Source organism: Pristiophorus japonicus, chromosome 3 (genome assembly GCF_044704955.1).
Source record: "Pristiophorus japonicus isolate sPriJap1 chromosome 3, sPriJap1.hap1, whole genome shotgun sequence".
Lineage (NCBI taxonomy): Eukaryota > Metazoa > Chordata > Chondrichthyes > Pristiophoridae > Pristiophorus > Pristiophorus japonicus.
In genome coordinates, this window is record NC_091979.1 from 115,751,279 (window position 1) to 115,773,255 (window position 21,977).

A 21,977-nucleotide genomic window follows, 5' to 3' on the forward strand; every position below is an offset into this window, starting at 1 on the left:
TACAACTATGTCAGCATACTGTGGGCTGAGTGACTGATGCACGCATTATTTTTCTTTCAGTGCAAACTCATTACCTTTCCCACTCTTCCTCGGCCTGGAGAAATTCTCTCTCAGTTATGTCCATGAGCGATGCACTAAGGAGGGAACATTGATGCCAACTCAGCCATTATTTCTGAACAATGGCTCTACTTGATGGGTTTCTCTCAGTGTCAATAATTGCCATAACTTTGAAAGACCTGAATTTATTTGTGCGATAATACAATCATATAAACTAGTGGATGATTTAATGTATGTTAATTTTTCTCCCTCAAAAACTTCCAGGCCACCCAACTAATGTTAATAGTAATGGTGTTCAAACAAAGAAAAGTACCAAAACTGACAAAATTAACTGAACGTAACAGGAGATATGAGAGGTCATCATAATTCAAAAAGAGCAAGACAGAAAATAGTTGAGACAAGAAGTCAAACAGATATGGAAAAGGCACAACATTTCTTTTTTGCTCGAAGTTCTGTAAGAAGCTAAACTTGTTTATTATTATCTGGATGGAAAATAACTTTGCAGCAGAGCAGGTCTCCAGTTGCCTTGGGTAATCCTTGCCACTGGACCAAGACCTAGCTCTGTCAAGCCCATGTGGTGGCTGGTGTGCAACGGCCACCACATGTTAAAAAAAATACATACACAGGCATCTTCCACCCTTCAGGATGTAGTTCGGGTCCTTCATTGAAACACCTGTGAACTCGTCCTTTTTTTGGTGTGGAAGCAAATCATCCTCGTTTCGAGGGATCGCCTATGATGATGATTACTATTATAATTTTTGTTCTAAAGGTAAAAATACTCTGTTTCTACTAATGATATTTTTATTGAAATAATTTATGTAAAATGAAGCTTAAATTAGAAGTAAAACTACAATGGAAAGTTTCTGGGGGTTATATTAGACCTCCTAAGGCCCCAAAATTGTGGACTGGAATTGTGTGCACACCTCCATTATTAGGTAAGGACAAACAAGCGGCATCTTTTTGCAAATAAGTTGCTAATGTCTCTGATGAAATGTTTTGCGCTGAGGCAGCCAGCACCATCGCATAAATAAAAGAAAAGGTAAGTACTTACCACAATCGCCTCCACTCCCAAGATCCCCGGGCCTGACCATCAGGCCTCCAGATCTCCCTCACCCCCATCCCCAACATCAATCTACAGCCCTGATCTCTCTCCCTACCCCGCCCATTGGAAATCCTGATGCCATCAATCCATTTACCTGTGGGCAGCTGCACTAGTCGCAGCCCAAATTGAGATCACTTACCCGATTGTTGTCTTCTCATGCAGCACCCGCTTCATTATGATGGAGGTTCGAGGTCCAATATCTGAGGTTCTCTGGACCTCAGCCTTTGTGTGTGGGGCAATAATGCTGTGTCGGGTGGGGTAATGCCAAATCTGGGTTCTCCGAAATTTAACCCCCACAATGTATGAATATGGATAAAATATGGATAAGGGAGTCCTTGTACATGAAACACAAAAAGTTAGCATGTAGGTGCAGCAAGTAATTAGGAAGACAAATGGAATGTTGGCCTTTATTGCAAGGAGGATAGAGTATAAAATAGGAAAGTCTTGCTACAACTGTACAGAGGGGTTGATGAGACCACACCTGGAGTACTGTGTACAGTTTTGGTCTCTTTATTTAAGGAGGGATATACTTGCATTGGGGGGAGTTCAGAGAAGTTCACTAGGTTGATTCTCGAGATGAAGGGGTTGTCATATGAAGAAAGGTTGAGCAGGTTGGGCCTATACTCACTGGAGTTTAAAAGTATGAAAGGTGAGCTAATTGAAAAGTATAAGATTCTGAAGGGGCTGGACAGGGTAGATACAGAGAGGATGTTTCCTCTCGTGGAGGAATCTAGAACTAGGCGTCATAGTTTCAGAATAAGGGGTCGCGCATTTAAAATGGAGATGAGGAGGAATTTCTTCTCTCAGAGGGTCATGAACCTTTGGAATTCTTTACCCCAGAGAGCTGTTGAAGCTGGGTCATTGAATATATTTAAGGTACAAATAGACAGATTTTTGAATGATAGGGGAGTCAAGGGTTATGGGGAGCGGGCAGGAAAGTGGAGTTGAGGCCAATATCAGATCAGCCACGATCTTGTTGAATGGTGGAGCAGGCTCGAGGGGTCAAATGGCCTATTCCTGCTCCTATTTCTTATGTTTTTATATTCCTATGAAACTGTTGAACATAGATTGTTGCTGATTTTTTAAACAATTTCATCACATGTAAACTACTAACCTTGTTATCATCCATTACTGTGTTGAGCGACTCTATCCACATAGGGTCAATATCTCCATCTAAAACAATCCACTTTGGACCCCCATGAGCAATACTGGAAAGTTCCCTCATAGTAGTTGAAAACAAGCCTATTCATTTGTGGAACCAAATAAACAAAGTTTTCATCATTGACAGAATCTATACTTATTTGTGGTTGAAAGACAGAAGAAGCCTCCTTCAGAACCAACAATTCCTACATTACAACTACAGTACATTGTTAGCTAAAAATATGCAACAATTTCTTCCTCATGCATTGCCCCAATGCAAGTCAAACAGCACACTTTTCTTGTGCCTGACTTGACCTCAGCTGAACCTGGCGACACTTCTTGGTTCAGCTGTTTCAAATAGCTTGGGTGAGCACCAGGCAAAACTACTGTCCAGGAATCAGCACTCACTGCAGATTGGGGGAAGAGAGGTTATGCAGTGTTGCTGGCCTTAAAAGCTTTCTCGGTGTAGAGGCCACATTTATCTTTCAAACACCACCACCAAAACCCAGTCTGGTCATTTATCTCATTGCTCTTTTTTGGGGCCTTGATGTGTGCAAATTGATTACAGATTTCGCTACTTTACAGCAGTGACTACACTTCAAAAGTACTTAGTTGGCTGCAAAGTGCTTTGGGATGTCCTCAGGTAATGAAAGGAGATACTCTGTATATAAATGCAAGTTTTTTTCTTTCTTTAGCTCTCTGGGTAGATATCTTTGAGCTGGTGGTCAGAGGGGATAGAATGTCCAATTTGTGCTGTCAAGTGATGGTAGGTCCGATGAGTTCTTTCTCAGACATACATAAAGGAAGAAAAGAGGAAGGAATGGTTTCCTGATGTATAGAGTTTACATGTAACTCATAGTAAGAGTAACATAAGGGTTTCATGATCGAGCTTGCTGACAATTAACATGGGGTTCAATAGGATGAGAAGAAAGAGAAGCTGAAGTTTGTCATGGACCCAGAACTAGCACATACCATCCTGCTCTCCTAGTTGTGACACTCTTAATGACCTCTCCCCAAAATTTGCAGCATTTCATTCTCATAACATAGCAGGGCTGGGGTGGTGAGGAGTCAGAGGTTTGGTGGGGGGGGCCTCCTAACTGTCACAAATGTTTCTGCTTTTTTGCTACCACAATTAACGCTACTATGACCATGCTGCTACAGAGATTATCTGATGTTATGAACTTATCCTTGATAAATATTAGAAAATTAAACATTCACAAGCTTATTAGAAAAGGTCAGGGGATTGGGACTAAATGGATAATTGTTTCAGTGAACCAGCACAGGTGTAATGGCCAAATGGCCTTCAACTGTGTTGTAAATTTTTGTATATCTAGCCCATGTTGCGATTTTGTGCCTGTCAAAAAGACTGTACTTTCTTTTACTGGAAATAAAAAACATGAGACACTGGTCATTTGAAAAAAAAATAGATACAGAACAATGTGATTTGCACAAATAGACACAGGAAGCCCACAAGTCTGCATCACACATCATAGCATCATCACACATCCTGCAGCAGTTTAAGAAGTCAGCACACCATCCCTCAGCTAGTGATGGGCAATAAATGCTTTGCCAGTGTCTTCCATTTCCCAAGAATAAATTTAAAGAAAGAAAATCCTAAATATGGAACATCCAGTGTTTACTTTAATTGAAAGTAATCACCGCTCCAATCCCTCTCCATGTTATATTTCCCAATCTTGGTACGTCTATAGGTGCAAGTACAGGAGAGCTCAGATTAAGTAAGTTAATGTATTCACACCACAGAACATCTTCCTTATCTCGGAAAAGCAGCTGCAATTAGTCATTAAGAAAATAAACCTTCACATAGGACAGCAGCTGTTTATGGCCCAAAAAGTTCATTTGCAGAATAATAAAAATGATTTTAAAAGTGGAATTTTAGCAGTTTATTTACTATGTAGAACTTCTTTAACTCAGAAACCATCAGCTAATCTTAAAGAATGCCATAAGTTTGTGCACAATTAACAGTTGGAGAAAGTGACATCTGATTGTAAAGTCCTCCAATTGATCGGATTTGGTTTATATTGATAACCTCCAAACTCAGTGAACAAAGCAGACTTTTCTCAATGAAGCATTGTAAACCTGGCACAAGTTGAAATACTGAATTTCAACATAGAAAGCTGATGGTTGGCATGCACTGCCAGTGAAAGCCAAACATGCTGAATCAATTGAGGTCTTTAAAAGAAAGATGCTTCCTTTGGAAGTAAGGCTAGTAAGAGATATGGTTAGCAGGCACAAAATTAGGGTTAGAGATAGAACTGGCATGGCTTACAAAATTCTAGAGTCAGCTTGATGGGCTGAATGACCTATTCTTGTTCCTATGTTCTTATAGAACTTCCATGCTTGTACACAGAGGTTCAATGAACTTAACAGCCTTTTAATTTTGCAATTGTAATTTAGATTAACTAAGAAAGGTGAAAGAGAGAAGCCAGGAAATTAGAAACCTGTTAGTCTAACAGCTTTTGTGAGGAAGTTACTGGAATCTATAATAAAGAACCAGTGAGAAACAAAGACTCTAAGAGAAGGATGAACTATCCTTGGCTAACTAAGGAAGTAAAGGATGGTATCAAATTGTAAACAAAGGCACACAATGTTGCCAAGAATAGTGGAAGGTCAGCGGATTGGGAAATTTTTAGAAACCAGCAAAGGCCGACTAAAAAAAATGATAAAGACAGAGAAGATAGCATATGAGAGTAAACTAGCAAGAAATATAAAAGCAGACAGTAAGAGCTTCTACCGTTATATAAAAAGGAAGTGAGTAGCTAAAGTAAATGTTGGTTCCTTAGAGGATGAGACTGGGGAATTAATAATGGGAAACAGGGAAATGACAGAGACTTTGAACAAATATTTTGTATCGATCTTCACGGTAGAAGACACTAAAGTTATCCCAATAATTGCTAATCAGGAGCTATTGTGGGGCGGGGGATGGGGGGGAGCGGCGTGGGGAGTTACAACAATCACTATCACTAGAGATAAAGCACTAGACAAACCAATGGGACTAAAGGTTGACAAGTTCCCTGGACCTGATGGCCTGCATGCTAGGGTCTTAAAAGAAGTGACTGCAGAGATAGTGAATGTATTGGTTGTAATCTACCAAAACTCCCTAGATTCTGGAGAGGTCCGAGCGGACTGGAAAACAGCAACTGTAACGTCCTTATTTAAGAAAGGAGAAAGACAGAAAGCAGGAAACTATAGACCATTAGCCTAACATCTGTCATTGGGAAAATGCTGGAGTCCATCACTAAGGAAGTAGTAGCAGGACATTTAGAAAATCATAATGCAGTCAAGCAGATTCAGCATGGTTTTATAAAAAGGGAAATCATGTTTGTGACAAATTTGCTGGAGTGCTTTGAGGATTTAACGAGCAGGATGGATAAAGTGGAAACATAGAAACATAGAAACATAGAAAATAGGTGCAGGAGTAGGCCATTCGGCCCTTTGTGCCTGCACCAACATTCAATAAGATCATGGTTGATCATTCCCCTTAGTACCCCTTTCCCGCTTTCTTTCCATACCCCTTGATCCCTTTAGCCATAAGGGCCATATCCAACTCCCTCTTGAATATATCTAACAAATTGGCATCAACAACTCTCTGCGGAAGAGAATTCCATAGGTTAACAACTCTCCGAGTGAAGAAGTTTCTCCTCATCTCGGTCCTAAATGGCTTACCCCTTATCCTTAGACTGTGACCCCTGGTTCTGGACTCCCCCAACATCGGGAACATTCTTCCTGCATCTAACCTGTCCAGTCCCATCAGAATTGTATATGTTTCAATGAGATCCCCTCTCATTCTTCTAAACTCCAGTGAATACAGGCCCAGTCGATCCAGTCTCTCCTCATATGTCAGTCCTGCCATCCTGGGAATCAGTCTGGTGAACTTTCGCTGCACTCCCTCAACAGCAAGAACGTCCTTCCTCAGATTAGGAGACTAAAACGGAACACAATATTCCAGGTGAGGCCTCACCAAGGCCCTATATAGCTGCAGCAAGACCTCCCTGCTCCTATACTCAAATCTCCTAGCTATGAAGTCCAACATGCCATTTGCCTTCTTCACCGCCTGCTGCACCTGCATGCCAACCTGCAATGACTGATGTACCATGACATCCAGGTCTTGTTGCACCTCCCCTTTTCCTAATCTGCCGCCATTCAGATAATATTCTGCCTTCGTGTTTTTGCCACCAAAGTGGATAACCTCACATTTATCCACATTATACTGCATCTGCCATGCATTTGCCCACTCACCTAACCTGTCCAAGTCACCCTGCAGCCTCTTAGCATCCTCCTCACGGCTCACACCGCCACCCATCTTAGTGTCATCTGCAAACTTGGAGATATTACTCTCAATTCCTTCATCTAAATCATTGATGTATATTGTAAATAGCTGGGGTCCCAGCACTGAGCCCTGCGGCACCCCACTAGTCACTGCCTGCCATTCTGAAAAGGACCTGGTTTAATCCCGACTCTCTGCGTCCTGTCTGTTAACCAGTTCTCTATCCACGTCAATACATTACCCCAATACCATGTGCTTTAATTTTGTACACCAATCTCTTGTGTGGGACCTTGTCAAAAGCCTTTTGAAAGTCCAAATACACCACATCCACTGGTTCTCCCTTGTCCACTCTACTAGTTACATTCTCAAAAAATTCTAGAAGATTTCCCAAACCTGATTTCCCTTTCATAAATCCATGCTGACTTGGACCGATCCTGTCACCGCTTTCCAAATGCGCTGCTATTTCATCTTTAGCAATTGATTTCAACATTTTCCCCCACTACTGATGTCAGGCTAACCCATCTATAATTCCCCGTTTTCTCTCTCCCTCCTTTTTTAAAAAGTGGTGTTACATTTGCTACCCTCCAGTCCATAGGAACTGATCCAGAGTCGATAGACTGTTGGAAAATGATCACCAATTCATCCACTATTTCTAGGGCCATTTCCTTAAGTACTCTGGGATGCAGACTATCAGGCTCTAGGGATTTATCGGCCTTCAATCCCATCAATTTCCCTAACACAATTTCCTGCCTAATAAGGATTTCCTTCAGTTCCTCCTTCTCGCTAGACCCTTGGTCCCCTAGTAGATGTCGTGTATTTGGATTTCCAGAAAACATTCGATAAGCTGCCACATAAAAGGTTACTGCACAAAATAAGAGCTCACGTGATTGGGGAGTCATATTTTAGCTTGGATAGAGGATTGGCTATCTAACAAAAAACAGAGTTGGGATAAATGGTTCATTTTCAGGTTGGCAAACTGTAACTAGTGGGGTGCCACAGGGATCAGTGCTAGGGCCTCAACTATTTACAATTTATATTCATGACTTGGATGAAGAGACTGAGTGTAATGTAGCCAAATTTGCTGATGATATAAAGATAGGTTGGAAATCAAGTTGTGAGGATGTCGCAAAGAATCTACGAAGGGATATAGATCGGCTCAGTGAGTGAGCAAGAATTTGGCAGATGGACTATAATGTGGGAAAAGGTGGTTATCCACTTTGGTAGCAATAATAAAAAAGGAAATTATTTAAGTGGGGAGAGATTACAAAATGCTACAGTACGGAGGGATCTGGGGGTTCTTGTACATGAAACACAGCAAAGTTAGCATGCAGGTACAGCAAGTAATTAGGAAGGCAAATGGAATGTTGCCCTTTATTGCAAGGGGGATGGATATAAAAGTAAGGAAGTCCTGCTCCAACTGTACAGGGTATTGGTGAGACCACACCTAGAGTGCTGCGTACAGTTTTGGTCTCCTTATTTAAGGAAGGATATATTTGCATTGGAGGCAGTTCAGAGAAGGTTCACTTGGTTGATTCCTAAGATGGAGGGGTTTTGTCGTATGAAAAAAGGTTGAGCAGGTTGGGCCTATACTCATTGGAGTTTAGAAGAATGAGAGGTGATCTTATTGAAATGTATAAGATTCTGAGGGGGCTTGACAGGGTAGATGAAGAGAGGATGTTTCCCCTCACGGGGGAATATAGAACTAGGGGACATATTTTCAAAATAAGGGGCCACTCATTTAAAACAGAAATGAGGAGGAATTTCTTCTCTCAGAGGGTCGTGAATTTTTGGAATTCTCTACCCCAATAAACTGTGGAGGCTGGGTCTTTGAATATTTTTAAGGTGGCGATAGACAGATTTTTGAATGATAAGGAAGTCAAGGGTTATGGGGAGCAGGCGGGGAAGTGGAGTTGAGGCCAGGATCCGATCGGCCAGGATCTTTATTGCAAAGGGGATGGAGTATAAAAGCAGAGAAGTCTTGCTACAGCTATACAAGGTATTGGTGAGGCCACACCTGGAATACTGCATGCAGTTTTGGTTTCCATATTTATGAAAGGATATATTTGCTTTGGAGGCAGTTCAGAGAAGGTTCACCAGGTTGATTCCGGGGATGAGGGGGTTGAATTACGAGGAAAGGTTGAGTAGGTTCGGCCTCTATTCATTGGAATTCAGAAGAATGAGAGGTGATTTTATCGAAACGTATAAGATTATGAGGAGGCTTGACAAGGTGGATGCAGAGAGAACATTTCCACTGATGGGGGAGACTAGAACTAGAGGGCATGATCTTAGAATAAGGCGCCACCCATTTAAAACAGAGATGAGGAGGAATTTATTCTCAGAGGGTTGTAAATCTGTGGAATTCTCTGCCTCAGAGAGCTGTGGAAGCTGGGACATTGAATAAATTTAAGACAGAAATAGAGAGTTTCTTAAACGCTAAGGGGTTATGGGGAGTGGGCGGGGAAGTGGAGCTGAGTCCAAGATCAGATATTGAATGGCGGGGCAGGCTCGAGGGGCCATATGGCCTACTCCTGTTCCTATTTCTTATGTTCTTATGTTCTTATTGAATGGCGGAACAGGCTCAATGGGCCAAATGGCCTAATCCTGCTCCTGTTTCTTATGTTCTTATGTTCTTATGTAGAACAGATTGACTGAGCAATTAGAGAAGTTTGGGCTGATGAGAGATCCAATATGGATTTATAAAGGGTAGGTCATGTCTATTGAACCCAATTCAATTTTTTGAGGAAGTAACTAAAGTTGTAGACAGGGAATATTTATGGACGTAGTTTATATGGACTTCCAGGAGGCATTCGATAAGGTTCCACGTAAAAACTGTTAGCTAAAATTAAAGCTGATGGAATTGAAGCAAATTATTTACCTGGTTCGGAGATTAATTAGGTGATAGAAGACAGAGAGTAAGGATAATGGCTATGTACTTGAATTGGAAGGAAGTGACCAGTGGTGTCCCACAAAAGATCTGTGCTGGGTCCTCAACTATTCACTATATTCATTAATGACAGATAATGCAATAGAAGGCCATATATCCAAGGCTGCCGATGACACAAAGATTGCTGGCATAGTAAGTATTGTAGACAAGAGCATAAAATTAAAGAGACAGTGATAGATTAAGTGAGTGGGCAAAACTGTGGCAAAAGGATTTCAACACAGGCAAGTGTGAAGTCATACATTTCAGATGAAAAAATTACAGATCTAACTATTTTATAAATGGTGAGAAGCTAGGAACAGTGAAGGTCCAAAGAGATTTAAGGGTCCATGTACACTGATCACTAAAATGTAATAACCAGGTATAAAAAATAATCAAACAGGTGATTTAAAAAAAAATTTGTTCACGGGATGTGGTCATCACTGGCAAAGCCGGCATTCATTGCTCATCCCTAATTGCCCTTAAGAAAGTAGTGGTAAGCCACCTTCTTGAACCGCTGCAGTCCCTGTGCTGAAGGTACTTCTATAGTGATGTTAGGGAAGGAGTTCCAGGATTTCGGCTCTGAGATGATGAAGGACCGGCGATATATTTCCAAGTCAGGATGGTGTGTAACTTGGAGGGAAACTTGCAGGTGATGGTGTTCCCTCGCAACTGATGCCCTTGTCCTTCTAGGTGGTAGAGGTCGTGTTTGGGAGGTGCTGCCAAAGAATCCTTGACGAGTTTCTGCAGTGCATCTTGTAGATAGTATACATTGCAGCCACACAGCACCAGTGGTGGATGGAGAGAATGTTTAAGGTGGTGGATGAGGTGCCAGTCAAGTGGACTGTTTTGTTCTGGATGGTGTCGAGCTTTTTGAGTGTTGTTGGAGTTGCACTCATCCAGGCAAGTGGAGAGTATTCCATCACACTCCTGACTTATGCCTTGTAGATGGTGGAAAGGTTTTGGGGAGTCAGGAGGTGAGACACTCACCACAGAATACCCAGCCTCTGACCTGCTCTTGTAGCCACAGTATTTATGTGACTGGTCCAGTTAAGTTTCTGGTCAATGGTTACCCCCAGGATGTTGATGGTGGGGGGCACGGCGATGGTAATGTCGTTGAATGTCAAGAGGAGGTTGTTAGACTCTCACCTGTTGAAGATAGTCATTACTTGGCACTTGTGTGGCCCGAATGTTACTTGCCACTTATCAGCCCAAGCTTGAATATTGTCCAGGTCTTGCTGCATAAACACCGGCATGGACTGGTTGAGCCGAATGGTCTGTTTCTGTGCTGTATATCCGATGTAATCCGTATTATTGCAACTCCAAGCTGCCTTTGCATGTTTTGGAATATTACTCATTTTAATCCCTCCTCCTTTTGATTTGTCCTTTATTATTAGTTAGCCTCATTCAGGTGAAGCCCATACATCCTGTATAAGTCCTTTGTGTCTTAGAACTGGTTTCTATGTCCCAGGAATCTGAACCCATCCCTTCTACACAATCTCTCTGGCCACACATTTAACTCCCTCATCTTGCTGTTACTATACTAACTGCCAGGTGGCACTGGGAACAATCCTGGGATTACCACCCTCAATGTCCTCCTCTTTAATCCATCTCCTAGCTGCTGAACCTGCTTTTTAAGCATTTCAGCTCTAATCCTTTTTATGTTATTGGTTCCAACATGAATCACAACTTTTGGCTGTTCCTAGAATCAAGAAAATAGAATCATAGGCCCCGATATTGGTGGCCTTGCCGTCTGCTGCCGCTGAGTTTTGCTGTCGTTTTCCTCTCCTCACCATTTTCCACTTGGGCTGGAGCGGACGGGAGGGGAGTACTGCCGGCCTCCCGCCCGCCAACCTGCCAGATTGGTGTGGGTGGGAGTCGGCGCCAGCAGGACTGCTGTGTGGAGGCTGTTCTAACCCCAACGGTCGGTATGAAGAAGGGAAAAAAAGGTTAGTGAAAATATTTTCAATTTTTTGTTACAGCGACTTACCTGGATGGGGTCCCCTGAAGGTGTTCTGTTGTTTTTTTTGTTTCCTATGATTTTTATTTACAGGTCTTCCACCCTCCCTGGGCCTGACTCCATCCTCGGCGGCACTTGGGCAGCAAGAGCCTTTGCTGCTGAGATTGAGAGCCCCTGCCAGCTGTCGCCCAGATTGACTGTGTAAGTCATTGTTTGGCCATCCGGCGTTACTGCCACCTCTTTTAGAGGAATTTTCCAGGCAAAGTACCGCCCAATCACGCGGCAGCCTTTTGGGCGGCACTTGGGCGGGCCTTGGCCTTCACCAATTTCAGCCCCATAGAATCTTACAGCACCAAAGGAGATCATTTGGCCCATCATGCCTGTGCCAGCACTTTGGAAGAGGTGTCCAAGTTGGTCCCACCCCTGCTTTTTCCTCATAACCCTGAAAATTAGTCCTCTTCAAGTACATGTTCAATTACAGTTTAAAAGTTCCTACAGAATCTGATGCCACCGCCCTTTCAGGTAGTGTGTTCCAACTGTGTGTGTGAAGGAATGTCTCCTCATTTCTCCTCTAGTTCTTTTGCCATTATTTAATGACCTCTGGTTACCAACCCACTTGACAGAGGAAATAGTTTCTCCCTATTTGCTCTATCAAAACTCATCAATTTTGAATACCTCTATTAGGTCGCTCCAAGGAAAGCAATACCAGCTTCTCCAATCTCTCCACATAACTGAACTCCCTTATCCCTGGTATCATCCTGGTAAATCTCCTGTGTGCTCTCTCCAAGGCTTTGACATCCTTCCTAAAGTGTGGTATCCAGAATTGTACACAATACTCCAGCTGAAGTCTAACCAGAGATTTTTTAAAGATTTAGTATAACTTCTTTGTTTTTGTATTCATTGCCCCTATTTACAAAGCCAAGTATCCCATATGTGTTTTTAACCACCTTATCAACTTTACCTGCCACCTTCAAAGAATTGTGAATATGAACCCGAGGTCCCTCCGTTCTTGCACCCCTGTCAAAATAGTATAATTTAGATTATACTGCCTCTCCATGTTTTTCTCCCAAAGTGCATCACTTCACACTTACCTGCATTAGAATGCATCTGCCATGTGTCTGCCCATTTCACAGTCTGCCTATGTCCTCCTGAAGTCTGTTACTATTAGGCCAATGTAAGCGATGTAGCCAAGCTTGTATCATACTCAAACTTCGCAATTGCACTTCCTATACCCAAGTCCAGGTCATTTATATACAAGAAAATTAATGGTCCGAATACCGACCCCTGGGGCCCCACTGCATACTTCTTTGCATCCTTCGATAATAATCTTCACCTTGCCATCTGGGAGACTGTAAAGTTACATTGAAGTCGATACAGCTAATTTTATTTGAAGTATCTATAACCCTTCCAGGAGAAATTATTTTTGGCTTAAAAGGCCAAGAATTATAGCAAGCTCAAAAGGACCTGAGCAATGTGTCAAAAATCAAGGTTTGCTAAGGGAGAAGGCTCCCAGAATCTCTCATGTAATATATCTCATGCCTTCAGCACTCAAGTCCCTAGTCAATCAGTTCTAAATTCACCAATGCTTCAAACTATGCTTTTATATACTTGAAATCTTTCCTCTAATAAAAGTGAATTAAGTTTGGATATACCTGCAACTTAAATTATTACAAGCTGGTCCCTAACTGCATTTTCAGTGCAGCTGCTTCTTTTTGTGCATTATACCTGTTATATATGTGGACTTGTATTTACTCTGAATAGCCACCAGAGGGCTCATTCCCCGGAGTCCCAAGGGATCCCAGAATCCCTTGGGAGCACAGGTATTTAAGAAGGCTTCACAGGTTGGAGAAGCACTCTGGAGACCTGCAATAAAAGACGAAGGTCACACTTTACTTTGAGCTCACAGTGTTCAGTCTGACTCTTTCTCCATACACAACAACTGGCAACGAGATACAGATAGCGAATCCAAAGATGCAGGGAACAATGGGCAGCCTAGAGAAATTTTCGGAGGGAGGTGATTGGGAAACTTTTGTGGAGCGACTCGACCAATACTTTGTGGCCAACAAGCTAGATGGGGAAGAGAGCACTGCCAAACGTAGAGCGATCCTCCTCACCGTCTGTGGGGCACCAACGTAAGGCCTCATGAAGAATCTGCTCACTCCAGCGAAACCCATGGAGAAATCGTACGACGATTTATGCACACTAGTCCGAGAGCATTTGAACCCGAAGGAAAGCGTTCTGATGCTGAGGTACCGGTTCTACACCTACAAAAGGTCTGAAGGCCAGGAAGAGCTGAGTTATGTTACCGAGTCGAGACGCCTTGCAGGATATTGCGAATTTGAAGGACATTTGGAGCACATGATCAACGACTTTTTCGTACTTGACATTGGTCACGAAACCAAGCTTTTGACTGTAGAGACCCCAACCATGAGAAAGGCCATAGCAATAGCCCAGACGTTCATTGCCACCAGTGACAATACTAAGCAAATCTCTCAGCACACAAGTGTTGCTACAAGCACTGTGAACAAAGTGATGTTGTTTTTGAATCGTAACGTACAGGGCAGGTCACACATGCCTGCAGCTACACATCTGCAGATATCTTAGAGTCCATCATCAAGGGTGATGAATGCAAGGCCATTAACACCTTGTTGGCGCTGTGGGGGTGATCATCATTTCCATTCATGCCGATTCAAAGGATACGTTTGCAAGTGCTGTGGAACAATGGGACACCTACAACGAGTGTGCAGGCGAGCTGCTAAGCCTGTTACACCTGCAAACCATCACGTTGCAGAGGAGGACAGATCCATGGAGGATCAGTACGAACCAGAGCCTCAGATAGAGGAGGCAGAGTATATGGGGTGCACACATTCTCCACGAATTGTCCCCCAACAATGCTGAATGTTGAACTAAATGGACTCCCGATGTCAATGCAGCTGGACACGGGCGCGAGCCAGTCGATCATGGGCAAAAAGACTTTCGAAAGATTGTGGTGCAACAAGGCCTCAAGGCCAGTCTTAACTCCAGTTCGCACGAAACTAAGAACTTACACGAAAGAACTGATTCCTGTAATCGGCAGTGCTACCGTAAAGGTCTTATACGATGGAGCGGTGCACAAACTATCACTCTGGGTTGTGCCGGTCGATGGTCCCACGCTGCTCGGCAGGAGCTGGCTGGGAAAGATACGCTGGAACTGGGATGACGTCCGAGCGCTATCGCCCGCTGATGACACTTCGTGTGCCCAGGTCTTAAACAAATTTCCTTCGCTGTTCGAACCAGGCATCGGGAAATTCCAAGGAGCAAAAGTGCAGATCACCTAATTCCGGGGGCACGACCCATCCACCACAAGGTGAGAGCAGTACCATACATGATGAGAGAAAGGGTAGAGATCGAGCTAGACCGGCTGCAACGAGAGAGCATCATTTCACCGATCGAGTTCAGCGAGTGGGCCAGTCCTATAGTCCCAGTCCTCAAGGGAGACGGCACCGTCAGAATCTGTGGCGATTACAAAGTAACTATCAATCGTTTCTCCCTGCAGGACCAATACCCACTACCCAAAGCCGACGACCTCTTTGCAACGCTGGCGGGAGGAAAGACGTTCACGAAGCTGGATCTGACTTCAGCCAACATGACGCAGGAACTGGAGGAATCATCAAAGGCACTGACCTGCATCAACACGCACAAAGGTCTTTTTGTTTATAACAGATGCTCGTTTGGAATCCGATCAGCAGCGGCGATATTCCAGAGAAACATGGAAAGTTTACTGAAGTCAGTCCCGCACATCGTGGTCTACCAGGACGACATCTTGGTCACACGTTGGAACACAGTCGAGCATCTGCAGAACCTGAAGGAGGTTTTTAGTCGACTCAACCGTGTGGGGCTCAGGTTAAAATGCTCGAAGTGCGTTTTCCTGGCGCCTGAAATGGAGTTCCTGGGAAGGAGGATTGCGGCGGACGGCATCAGGCCCACCAACGCGAAGACGGAGGCAATCGAGAACGCACCGAGGCCACAGAACGTGACGGAACTGCAGTCGTTTCTGGGACTCTGAATTACTTTGGTAACTTCTTACCGGGTCTCAGCACCCTGCTAGAACCACGACATGTCTTACTACGAAAAGGGGGCAAATGGGTTTGGGGCAAAAGCCAAGAAAATGCCTTTGTAAAAGGCGCTCACGTCCTCCGCATACAACTACGCCATCTGCCACAGGCCAGGCACAGAAAACTGCGCCGAAGCTCTCAGTAGGCTGCCATTACCCACCACAGGGGTAGAAATGGCACAGCTCGCAGATCTAGCCATGGTTATGGAAGCATTTGAGAGTGAGCAATCACCCGTCACTGCCCGGTAGATCAAAACCTGGACAAGCCAGGACTCCTTATTATCTCTAGTCCAAAGCTGTGTGCTTCATGGGAGCTGGTCCAGTGTCCCAGTGGAAATGCAGGAAGAGATAAAGCCGTTTCAGCAGCGCAAAGATGAACTGTCTATCCAGGCAGACTGCCTTCTGTGGGGCAATCGACTAGTGGTCCCCAAGAAGGGCAGAGACACCTTCATCAATGACCTCCACAGTACCCACCCAAGCATCGTAATGATGAAAGCGATAGCCAGATCCCACGTGTGGTGGCCCGGTATCGATGCGGACTTAAGAGTCCTGCGTTCACAGATGTACTACATGCTCGCAGTTAAGCAATGTACCCAGGGAGGCGCCGCTAAGTTTATGCTCTTGGCCCTCCAAACCGTGGTCTAGGGTACACGTCAACTATGCTGGCCCATTCTTGGGTAAAATGTTCCTTGTGGTTGTAGACACGTACTCCAAGTGGATGTGAGATAATGTCAGCTAGCACATCCGCTGCCACCACTGAAAGCCTGTGGGCCAAGTTTGCCACACACGGCTTACCTGATGTCCTGGTGAGCGACAACGGGCCATGTTTTACCAGTGCCGAGTCCAAAGAATTTATGACCCGTAACGGGATAAAACATGTCACATCTGCCCCGTTTAAACTAGCATCCAATGGTCAGGCAGAGAGAGCAGAGCAAACCATCAAGGTTTGAAGAGCGTAACTGAAGGCTCACTGCAGACTCGGCTATCCCGAGTCCTGCTTAGCTACCGCACGAGACCACACTCACTCATTGGGATCCCACCTGCTGAACTGCTCATGAAAAGAGCACTTAAGACAAGGCTCTCGTTAGTTCACCCTGATCTACATGAACAGGTAGAGAGCAGGCGGCTTCAACATGATAGCATGATAGTGCAAATGTGTCTCGCGAGATTGAAGTCAATGATCCTATATTTGTATTAAATTATGGACAAGGTCCCAAGTGCCTTCCCAGCACTGTCGTGGTCAAAGAGGGGAGCAGGGTGTTTCGGGTCAAACTTTCAAATGGACTCATTCACCAGAAACACTTAGACCAAATCAAACTCAGATTCACAGACTACTCTGAGCAACCCACCTTGGATCCTACCTTTTTTGATCCTCCAACACACACACCAGTGGCAACAGACACCACGGTTGACCATGAAGCAGAACCAATCATCCACAGAAACCCAGCAGGGCCCAGCACACCAGGCATCCCAGCAAGGCCAGCTGCACAGCGGCCCAGCAAGGGCCCAACAAATGATTCAACAACACCAGCTTTCACACCGAGATGATCAACCAGGGCAAGAAGGGCCCCAGAGCGACTCACATTGTAAATAGTTACTCTATTGACTTTGGGGGGGAATGTTGTTATATATGTGGACTTGTATTTACTCTGTACAGCCACCAGAGGGCTCATTTCCCGGAGTCCCATGGGATCCCATAATTCCTTGAGAGCTCAGGTATTTAAGAAGACTTCACTGATTGGAGAGGCACTCTGGAGACCTGCAATAAAAGACTCAGGTCACACTTTACTTTGTGCTCACAGTGTTCAGTCTGACTCTTTCTCGATACACAACAATACCACTATACTATCGTAATGTAGTATCAGAAACGGTGACCAAGAAACTATCGGATTGTCAGAAAAACCCATCTGGATCACAATATCCTCTAGGAAAGGAAACCTGCATCGGATTCAGACACAACAAAGGCACAAAAGTTAACCTTGAAAAGTCCTCCTCACTAACATCTGGGGACTGTTACCAAAATTGGGAAAGCCATCCCACAGACTAGGCAAGCAATAGCCTGACATAGTCATACTCACGGAATCATACCTTTCAGCCAATATCCCAGACTCCTCCATCACCATTCCTGGGTATGTCCTGTCCCACTGGCAGACAGACCCACCAGAGATGGCAGCACAGTGTAAAAAGTCAGGAGGGAAGGGCCCTGGGAATCTTCAACATTGACTCCAAACCCCATGAAGTTTCATTGCATCAGGGACAAGGGCACAGAATGTACTCTGGGTGGGGGACTTCAGTGGCTCGGTAGCAGCACTACTGGCTAAGTCATGAAGGGCATAGATGCCAGACTGGGATTGCGGCATGTGGTGAGAGAACCAACACGAGAGAAAAATCTATTTGAGCTCATTCTCATCAATCTACCTGTTGCAGATGCAGTATTGGTAGGAGTGACAACTGCGCACTGAGTGGATCTGATACAACTGAGTCCTTGTGGAGACAGAGTCCTGTCTTCACCCTCCATTGTGCCACTACCACCGTGCTAAATGGAATAGATTCAGAACAGATCTAGCAGTTCAAAATTGGGCATACATGAGGCACTCAGCCATCAGAAGCAGCAGAATTGTATTCCATCACAATCTGGCATGGCACAGCATATCCCTCAGTCTACCATTACCATCAAACCAGGTGACCAACTCTGGTTCAATGAAATGTAGAAGAGCATGCCAGGAACAATACCAGGCATACCTGAAAATGAGTACATGCATGCTAAACAACGGAAGCAGCATGATATAAGCAGAGTTAAATGATCCCACAACCAACGGATCAGATCAAAGCTCTGCAGTCCTGCCACATCCAGTCATGAATGGCATTGGACAATTAAACAACTAACGGGAGGAGGCGGCTCATCCTCAATGATGGTGGAGCCCAGCATATTAAATGCAAAAGACAAGGCTGAAGCGTTCGCAACCATGTTCAGCTAGAAGTGCCAAGTGAATTAACCATCTCGGCTTCCTCCTGAGGTCCCCACTATCACAGAAGCCAGTCTTCAGCCAATTCGATTTACTCCACGTAATATCAAGAAATGGCTGAGTGCTCTGGATACGGCAAAGGCTTTGAGCCCAGACAACATCCCCACTGTAGTGCTACAGACTTGTACTCAAGAACTAGCCTCCCCTCTAGCAAAGTAGTTCCAGTTCAGCTACAATACTCGCATCTATCCAACAAAGTGGAAAATTGACCAGGTATGTCCTGTCCACAAAAAGCAGGACAAATCCAATCTGGCCTACTACCATCCCATCAGCCTACTCTCGGTCATCAGCAAAGTGATGGAAGGTGTCGTTGACAGTGCTATCAAACCCCAATTTGAGTTCTGCCAGGATCGCTCAGCTCCAGACCCCATTACAGCCTTGGTCCAAACATGGACAAAAGAGCTGAATTCCAGAGGTGAGGTGAGAGTGACTGTCCTTAACATCAAGGCAGCATTTGATCGAGTGTGGCACTAAGGTGCCCTGGTAAAATTGAAGTCAATGGGGATCAAGGGGAAAACTCTTCATTGGTTTACATTATACCTAGCACAAAAGGAAGATAATGTGGTTGTTGGAGGCCAATCCTCTCAGCTCCAGGACATCGCTGCAGGAGTTCCTCAGAGCAATGTCCTAGGCCCAATTATCTTCAGCTGCTTCATCAATGACCTTCCCTCCATTATAAGGTCAAAAGTGGGATGTTTGCTGATGATTGCAGTGTTCAGTTCTATTCACAATTCCTCAGATAATGAAGCAGTTCATTCCCGCATGTAGCAAGACCTGGACAACATCCAGGCTTGGCAGATAAATGGCAAGTAACATTCGCGCCATACAAGTGTCAGGCAATGAACATCAACAAGAGAGAGTTTAACCACCTCCGCTTGACATTCAGTTGCATCATCGATGAACATCCTGGGGGTCACCGTTGCCCAGAAACTTAACTGGATCAGCCACATGAATATTGTGGCAACAAGAGCAGGTCAGTCGTTGGATATTCTGCAGCAAGCGACTCACCTCCTGACTCCCAAAGCCTTTCCACGATCTGCAAGGCACAAATCAGGAGTGTGATGGAATACTCTCCACTTACCTGGATGAGTGCAACTCCAACAACACTCAAGGAGCTTGCCACCATCCAGGACAAAGCAGCCTGCTTGATCAGCTCCCATCCACCACCTTAAACATTAATTACCTCCACCACCAGCACACCGTGGCTGCTTCTACAAAATGCACTGCAGCAATTCACCAAGGCTTCTTCAACAGCACCTCCCAAACCCACTATCTCTATCACCTAGAAGGAGCAGAGCAGCAGATGCATGGGAACACCACCACCTTCTAGTTCCCCTCTCAGTTGCACACCATCCTGACTTGGAAATATATTGCTGTTCCTTTATCGTTGCTGGGTCAAAATCCTGGAACTCCTTACCTAACAAAACCATGCAAGTATCTTCACCACATGGACTGCAGCGGTTTAAGAAGGCAGCTCACCACCCACCACTTCTCAAGTGCAATTAGGGATGGGCAATAAATGGTGGCCTTGCCAGTGACACCCACATCCATGAATTAATTTTAAAAAGTGCCTTTATTCAAAGCTGTTTTTGATTCGTCAGCATTTCTTGCGCGGGGAGAGGTTTTGAAGTTATTTGGCACATTTGCAAACTCTTTTTGTTGGCTTATTTAGCTTGTAATTGCTTAGTTTTTAAGTCTAACTCATTTTAGCTGTGTTATTTTTTTGTAATATGACGATGTAATAGAAGATAGGAATTGCCTCCAATAGTAATTCTACAGCAGTCAAGAGCAATCTCCAAAGACCATCAAAAGTTTATTTCCAAAATCAAACATGAATAATACAAAATTTAAATAGATGTTCCCAAAATAGCAATCTCTGATAGCAAGAATTTCCCATTACTTTATCAGGTCCCAAAAATTGGCAAAATAGTGATAATCTAGTTCTTTAGAATCCAAGCCGTTTCTGATGCCAATAATATTGCTTAGCTGCACCAAAACAATAAATAGTGCATCATTTCAAACAGCCTTTCAATTCATCCACAATTAATGGTTACACTGTACTTAAGCAGATCATTCTGACTCGGCATTCAATAATAAAAAGGTTTTATATATGGTAGAAAGGGTCTCAAACTATATTTTCTTCCATCTATCCTCTCTAGTATTATTTTAATGAGTGGGGATCCATCTGGTCTCATCAGCAGCCCATTCAATCAACTGTACAATCTAATTGTTTTCACAGATGCACAAAAAGACAAGAGTTTAGATCAGAGATGCAGAAATGCTTTGACTCACTGAATAATTAGGGTAGGTAGCTCGCAATAGAAAGTTATATTCATCCAATGTCAATTTGAGATAAAAATTCACCATTATCTCGATATTCAAAAGTTTAACTTTTCAATTTCATTTTACTTACCATCCTTCCATTCACGTGTAGCAGGGTGCAAAAATCCAAATAGCTCATCTGTGGTCACGGCCTTGGGATTTATGTCACACCACATTGGCTTTAACTTCATGTTGGCATAAGTCCTGTGAAGAGTTCTTAATATCTGTAGGCATTAGACAAGTGCAGTCATATTGTTTATATTCTTGTAGCTACAGAATGCATTTCTAGAGATTCCTGGGCATTGACTTATGACTTGTATTGATTCTTTAGAATCTTGGGAGACTGGATGGTGTAGTGGTATTAGACATTGGTTTTTCTTCTGGTGTCTCAGACTGATGGTCTCCTTTTACTCGCTGCCTTTAAGTATCTCTCAAGCATGGGCAGTTTTAATTGTGTTCCTTGTGGACAAGAGCCCCAAGTTCTGCCAAGCTTCACATTCCACCTTTATTGTTTTTCCAAAGCTCAGGTTCCCCTTCTACAGTGATGCCAGCCCATAGGATCTCCCCCATACAGCCAAACATCATGAACACGTGCGATTTTCTGCCACTTCCTGGCTGGGTAAGAACTCAACAATGGCATTTAAATGAAGCTTATTGTTAAAATCCAGCCAGGACTCATTCTTCTGCAGACTGGAAATTAAATCACCAGTACAGTCTTCCACCAGAAACTTGTGGGCAATCAAAATCCAGGCTAGTTTGATAGTTTTATGGAGCATAGTACACATTTGGCAGATGTGGAGGAAATAAATTATTGGCAAAAGCATACTAGTTCACCCATCTTGAGGCAATATTCTTAAATTTATGCAGAATAAAACTGAGTGTACGCATCTAAAGGAATCCAATTCTGTATGTTATAACAGCTGTTCTGGCCCCGCTATGCAGTTATGACTCTATGATCTGATTGGCTTTGTCAGATCCCACTAAGAAGTAGTAATATGCAATCAGAAAATGAAATTACACAAGACCCATGGCTGTTAATTTTAAGAAATAGTTTGTTAAAGTGAGGGAAGCA

General features: G+C 43.9%; 1 protein-coding gene across 1 annotated transcript in view; it reads right to left on the minus strand.

Annotated features, from left to right (window-relative positions):
- Positions 1-21,977, minus strand: part of dnah9l (dynein, axonemal, heavy polypeptide 9 like) — a 668,659-nt gene that overhangs the window by 343,494 nt on the left and 303,188 nt on the right. Inside the window, exons 40-41 of the mRNA XM_070873660.1 lie at positions 20,997-21,129; positions 2,274-2,401 (exon numbers count right to left, since the gene is read on the minus strand). Coding sequence (XP_070729761.1) covers positions 2,274-2,401; positions 20,997-21,129 — 261 coding nt within the window. The remainder of the gene's footprint in view (positions 1-2,273; positions 2,402-20,996; positions 21,130-21,977) is intronic.